Source organism: Labrus mixtus, chromosome 16, assembly GCF_963584025.1.
Source record: "Labrus mixtus chromosome 16, fLabMix1.1, whole genome shotgun sequence".
Classification (NCBI taxonomy): domain Eukaryota; kingdom Metazoa; phylum Chordata; class Actinopteri; order Labriformes; family Labridae; genus Labrus; species Labrus mixtus.
In genome coordinates this window covers 11,865,433-11,871,975 of record NC_083627.1, presented here as the reverse complement: position 1 = coordinate 11,871,975, position 6,543 = coordinate 11,865,433, and the positions used below count along the sequence as shown (strand labels likewise).

The 6,543-nt window shown below is 39.4% G+C and overlaps 1 protein-coding gene and 1 long non-coding RNA gene across 4 annotated transcripts in view; both read right to left on the bottom strand.

The window, feature by feature from the left end:
- Positions 1-655: 655 nt before the first annotated feature.
- Positions 656-1,468, bottom strand: LOC132991553 (uncharacterized). The gene is made up of 3 exons (XR_009676197.1): positions 1,268-1,468; positions 863-1,236; positions 656-722 (listed from the first exon to the last, which is right to left on the bottom strand). It is a non-coding gene; the product is annotated as an uncharacterized LOC132991553 (long non-coding RNA).
- Positions 1,469-4,480: 3,012 nt separating this feature from the next.
- Positions 4,481-6,543, bottom strand: part of ctdp1 (CTD (carboxy-terminal domain, RNA polymerase II, polypeptide A) phosphatase, subunit 1) — a 66,701-nt gene continuing 64,638 nt past the window's right edge. For 2 of the 3 annotated variants that reach the window (XM_061060408.1, XM_061060409.1), the window contains exon 13: positions 4,481-5,665. In XM_061060408.1, the coding sequence (XP_060916391.1) occupies positions 5,488-5,665 (178 nt within the window). In that variant the 3' untranslated portion in view covers positions 4,481-5,487. The remainder of the gene's footprint in view (positions 5,666-6,543) is intronic. The other variant, XM_061060410.1, reaches the window with a different exon arrangement.

The following is a 6,543-nucleotide window of genomic DNA, read 5'->3' as shown; positions in this document are numbered from 1 at the left end:
GAAATTATTAAAAACCCCACTTACTAGCTTTTCCAGAACTTAAAAGGCTGACCACACCAGCAAGAACATGTGGCAAGGATCACAGGATCTTTTCTTGTGGAGGAGAATAACAAATCTTTTTGCATCGTTTCAATTATCCTCAATTTTGAAAAGCAAATTGAAATAAATTCATATAATGGCAGTGCTGATATTTAAAATAATTGAGAACTGAAAGGTCAAAAACATTCAAACCTATTGCAGCTTGTTAGCTTTGTTAAAGGTCATACATTATGCAAAATACACGTTACCATTTTCTAACACTATTATGTGTCCCTAGTCTGTCTACAGTACAAATCCCCAATTAGGAGAAAAGTCCATCCTCTTCGTCTTCTGCCTGCTCCACTTTTCAGAAGTTTTCTCAGACAAGCCGTTTGGAGATTTTCCCCTTTGTGACCAACATCAAGATCAAGATTAACTTTATTGTTTGTTTGAATATTGTTGGCTCTTCACCCATGCTACAACCATAAAAAGAAAACAATCAACATCATTCACATTAAACATAAAACAATGAATATTATCATCACAAAGGGCAGTAACCCCTCCCTCAGGTGGGTGACACTCCCACAGCTGGATTTTTTGTTCCGCCCTGTGAGTCTGCCTTTCCAATGTAAACACCAGGGCCCTTTCCGAATTGTCACAGTTCAGTAGGCAGTACGTACTATTCAGTCGGGAGTTTCAGTATACTGAACTTTCGTGGTCATTCAGTATGCATTTTTTGGGTCCACCTCAGTATACTGAACATTTCAGCATGGATACTAACTTCCGGGTTTCATGCAGTATGGATCGGATGCGTGCTTTCAGGAAATGAATTGTATTTTACCACCCACAATGCTGTGCGAAATTAAACGTAAATCGTCACGTCACGTCCGCCTCCAAATCAAAACAAACGAGCGTGGATTAATTGAATCAATTTTTAATCTAGAGTTAAAGTCCCGACTGAAATCACTACTTTTAATTAACAACAGAAAATATAACAAATGTCTGCATTATTATAAAACCTTTCCCCCTCTATTTAAATAATGATGTCACTATTTAAATGTGTCTTTATTTGTTTATTTTACTTTATATTCTGTATATTACTGTCTTTCATTTGTTCTTTCCGTTATGTACTGTATGTTATTTAGTTATTTAATCTGTCTTTTACTTGATTTACATTGTGATATTGTTTTTTGTTTACCTGACTGTATATGCGCATTACTCTTCTTGAATAAAGCTAAACAAAAAAAACAAACAAAAAAAAACGGGTGGCCGGTTTGGGTAACGTAAATGACGTCACTTCCATACTGAATGAATCAGATGAAGTAGGAACAAATATCTGCCTACTGTGTGTGCATACTGAATAGTAGGTACTAACAGTATGCAGCACGGATAGTACGTACTGCATACTGCCTACTGACAGATTGAGTATGTACTTGGCAATTCGGATACGGCCCGGGGCATGGTGAAAAGAGCCAAAGCCCTTTCCAGAGAGGGGGCGTGGTCAGACACAGCTCATTTGCATTTAAAGGTACAGACACAGCCTGTTCTGAGCAGGGCTGAACAGGGCAACATTTTGACAGCAAAAATAAACATGTTTACAGCCCGGCTCAAAAAACACTTTTGATCTGAATAGATCATGTTTATTGGAACACTGTCCGAGGGTACGTCTTTTTTTTAATAACCCGTCTGTAGGAGCCTTATTGCTCATCATGTTAAATGTATGGATGCATGTAATTTTTTTAGTTTTGTTCATTGGATCTGGGAGGGGGAGGGGCTTGTGAACTTAATTGGGCTTAGTTGAGACAAGTAGAGAGTGGAGCCACACAGTCTTTTGACCTCTCTCTCCTCATCTCTCTCTGTTTGTATAGTTTTGGACTAACCTGTATCTGTTTTTTGTTTATTTTTGTTTAAGTAAACATTTAAACTTTGATCTTGTGGATTTTTTGGATGAAAATTACGTAAGAGAGGAGTTTTGGGAGCGTTAAGCTACGGCTTCATTCAGTGGATACCTACACCGTCTGTTTTGATCATATGAAGGCTACGAGTTATGCGTAATTAGTTGAGGCGGCCTCTTGGCCTTTTGATAAGACCGAAAGTTAGTTTGAACGGCATTTCCAATATGGCGACACAATGCCACACTATGATTGTGAAAAACATCACTTGCTAAGGAATATTTCTCATCTTATCAAAGGATAAGCATTAGTACTGCTGTTTGCTTGGGCTCTTAAAGTGTTGGATCCCGAGGCATTCTGGGTAATAGACACCGCCAAGTGTGGTTACAGAGATAGTGGAGGATGGCATTAAACAGTGTTTATGACCATGATTATCCCACTGTTTCTGGTGCAATCAACATTTCACCTAAAGACCCATAACTAATACATAATGACATAATGATGGGTTTCACCTTCCTGCTCGCCCCTCCCCCTCCCAGATGAAGCAACATCTTGTATCAACAATTTACACCGATCACATAGATATATTTAGTTGAGGATACACCCGAGTTGGAACAATCCTATTTTATTTACATGTGATGAAAGGTGAGAATGATATATCCTGATGACTACACCCTGCTGTTGTCTTCTCCCTCAGGCATAAGAAATTACAAACTGATGACTCGCGCTGTCTGTACTCTCCAATAATGATGCTGTCTGTCTTGGTGTAATAACAAGGAACAAAAATCAGAGGGTTTGTCACATATTTGCACCACATGTTCCAACCCAAGCAGTTAATGGAACAAAGCCTAATGGTTTGGTTTTCATGACAAAGAGCCCTTAACTGAGAATCATGGCATATCGGAAGTCTCAAAATTATGACTAATGAATAAAACCCCCAAAAAAGAAGAAAAGGATAATGGTCATTAATTGTGCGAAGGGGATTCCAGGGATACAAAATATTGAATGTAATACTCCATGGGAAAAAAAGAACAATAGTAAATTCTGTTGTGTTCTTTATAAACATCTTTATTTAATGAAAGTATCTTTTCTCTTGGGGTCAAGTAGGAAATGTACTTTACAAATACTGTACATGTCAGCTGTTTCAGTGAAATTCATGATAAAACCAACACAAACAAAACAAAAAGGATTTCTACTGTGAAAGGTTCATCTTCATGTTTTGTTGGTTGTTCTAGGCGAAGGTGAGGGTAAATAATGAATTCAGCAGCGACACAAACAGACATCTGCTCCCCTGCCTTGGGACAGTTTTTTTTGTTCTTCTATAGACTTAATGCAGATGAATGAAGATCTCCCACTGTTTAGAAGAGTTTTAATAGAGTCAAAAACAAAACAAAAAGTCAGTGCTGTGGGTTTTGCTCCAAATAGATGGCAAACACTTTTACAACAGAATGAAGCAACCTTGTCACAGTATGTGCTCCGGATGAGTCACACTAGGCAACTTTGCATGAGAGTGGTTTGAGAAGACAGTGATGAAGAAGCATTAAATCTTCAATAAATATTATCCTGTAAAGTGTGATGTTAGTGAAATGCATGCAGAATTGCTGAAACCACTGAAGGGGTTTGATGCTGGTGAGTCCTGCGCTCTGTTCTCACTGCTCATAACGTTGAGCTTTGAACTTTCTTATCTTGCAGGTATAACATTTTGTTTATCTTGCTTATTGTTATGAAGCAGGTTTAAAGGGTCTGTTCACCAAAAAGGTCAACAATTTGAATTTTCCAGGTGACCTCTGGTTGTGTCTTACATGCAGATGTTTTTGTCTCAGACATTTCTGCTGCAACCCTGAAGGCCCTGACACACCAAGTAGAGGGCGAAGAACTAGTGGCGTCGCCTCACGTCTTGGCCAAAAGAACACACCGCAAAGACTACACCCGACGGCCAACAACCACATATGTTCTGCCCATGTGAGAGGAAATACTGATAGAAGACCATTTTCACACCGCTGCCGCGCACAATCAATTAGTAGGCTATTACAAGTAGCCTACTAATTGAGTATAATATCAGCCCTTGGTCTTTTAGTGGAAAAAGAAAAGAAGAGGCGGGGGCGACAAATAAGGAGAAACCGCACTAATGGGTGAAAGAATGGATACTACAGCGGCATGCTCAATGGGCTTTACCGAACCTGTGTCGAGGGCTGGAGAGAAATGAAACCTCAGAACAGCCAATCAGAGAGATTCATCTCACCGACGGCGATTCAACATGTTGAATTGGCCAAAAAAAGGCAGACGGGTAGTGATGGAGCCGGACATACAGCAAATACTAGAGTGACGACCGCACACTGACGGTCCAACTAGGACCGTCCAACTAGGACCGACGATCTCCTTGGTGTGTCAGGGCCTTCACATGACTGAAATGAACATATTCTTGTTTCTGGCATTCCTACTTTACTAAGATGTCTTAATAAAAATAACAGAAGTCAAGCATCCCTTTTGACACCATATGCTACTCAGCATAATCCTTGTATGTCTTTAAACTGTTGATAGCATACATTATATTAACAAAAACTTACAAAAAAAAAGGGAACAATAATTCTGGAGAGATGTTACACTCTGACAACACTATTTCAAAAGATTTCCATATCAGTTTTTTCCCCCGTACTATTTGAACTGCCTGGACCGCCTGGAGGTAGAAGTCTGAGAGATGTATACCTCTTAACCTGAGCAGAAAATCAACAGCTATCTGCATGTAAGAGAACAATAAAGGTTCAATATGTGTGTGAATAATGTGTTCTCAAGGTAGAAGCTCCAGTGTACATAAAGCAGTGTCCTTGTGAGAGTTCACCTGTCCCTCTGAACTGTACAGAATGTAAGTGACACTGGGCTGACAAGGGGAAAAGGTGAGCTCACACGTTTAAAACACATGACAAGAGACTTAAACTTGCAGTTAAGTTGGATTCACTTCACGATGATAGTGCATTAAGGGGCTGGTTTTAACAAAAGAATGCAAAACGTATCCTACCTATATGTCATCAAAGGTACAAACAACAATGAGGAGAAACACATGTCTTGAAAAAACACATTCAAACGTCTAGATCCGCTGGTTGCATTTATGACCTTAAAAAACGGTTCAGGCCAAGAGAAAAAAGTAAAACTGGAAGTCCAGAGTAAAAGATTTAGCTACACGCCTTGGCAAACCTTTCCCAAACTCTTTGGCATGTATGACCAGAAAAATGTTCATTTAGCTTTTTCTCATCAATATAAAAAATTGAAATAGAAAAAAGTGAAACCAAAAAATTATCAAATTCCATGTCTCCTATGGTTTGTTATCTTACAATAAAATGTTGACCTCAAATTGTTTTATGCCAAAAAGTCCATATATCAATGCTACAAAAAAATGAAGTCTTTATTTACATAGCAACACACCATTTCTGTACAGGACATTCATTTGTATCACAACACACACTCATGGCTCAAACATCCTACTCACACAGACTCCACTCCAAACCAGAAAAATAGGATCTTTATGTACCACTTTGCAGGGGTGACTGGGGTTGATTTTTGAGTCCCTTCTATTTCTACATCACATGAAGTCATTAAGCTCTGCATCCAAGGCGGCCGCCATCTCGTCTGCCTCTGAGCTGCTCCCGCCTTCTTCCTCGTTGGAGTCTTTAGAAGACTCGTCGGCAGATTCCTCTGACTCCTCTTTCTTCTCTTCGACGCCCTCCTCCTTGGCTTCGTCATGCTTACGTTTGTGGCCCCTAAAGAAAACAACAAAGGGCGATTTAGAAATAGAACTATTTTACCTTCAATCTGTGCGACTCATCTGGAGTAGGTGTAAGCCGATGTGTCTTGGCATGACATGATCTGTTAGCAGCCCTATTTTTTAATTTTTTTTAAAGGTTTATTCTTTGGGATTTTTATACCTTTATTTTAAGAGACAGGACAGTGGATAGAGTCAGAAATAGGGGAGAGAGAGAGAGTGGAGAATGACATGCCCGAAAGGAACAACAGGCCCGATCTGAACGCGGGCCGCCCGCTTGTAGGACCAATGCCTCCAAACATGGGGTGCATGCACTAACCACTAGGCTACCGGTGCCCCTAGTAGCCTTATTTAAAGGAATTGTTAGAACATGGTTTTTTGTTTAAAAAAAAAAAAAAATCTAGCTACCGATTACCCAAAAATCTAGCTTAGCTGTGAGTCTCCCTGTGAGTTGTTCTATATGTAATTAGCTCATCTAATGATCTACATTTTGTGTTTACTACATTTGAAACTTACTCATGTATTATTATCTTTAGGGTTAGGGTTTAGCTGGGCGTGCTTGCCCCTATGTTCTGTTTTGCTTGTCAGATATCCAGAACCGCAACCACAAAGATAGCAAGTACTAAATTACCACGATGCATTGGCCAGAATGAGCACAATCAAAGCAGTAAGAGAAAGATTGAAAAAATCCTGAATTGTTCTTTCAGAAATGAACCCTTTCCAAACGTGTTCAATACAACTCTAGCAGCTGTTAATGGTCTTTGTTCTCAAAGTTCTAGGAAAAAACAACAACAAAAAAATGGGTTTCTGTTTAGTTTCTGATTTAATTTGTAAACAGTTTTAAGAAGTTGTTTGGGAGTCTGTGGAGGCGCTATC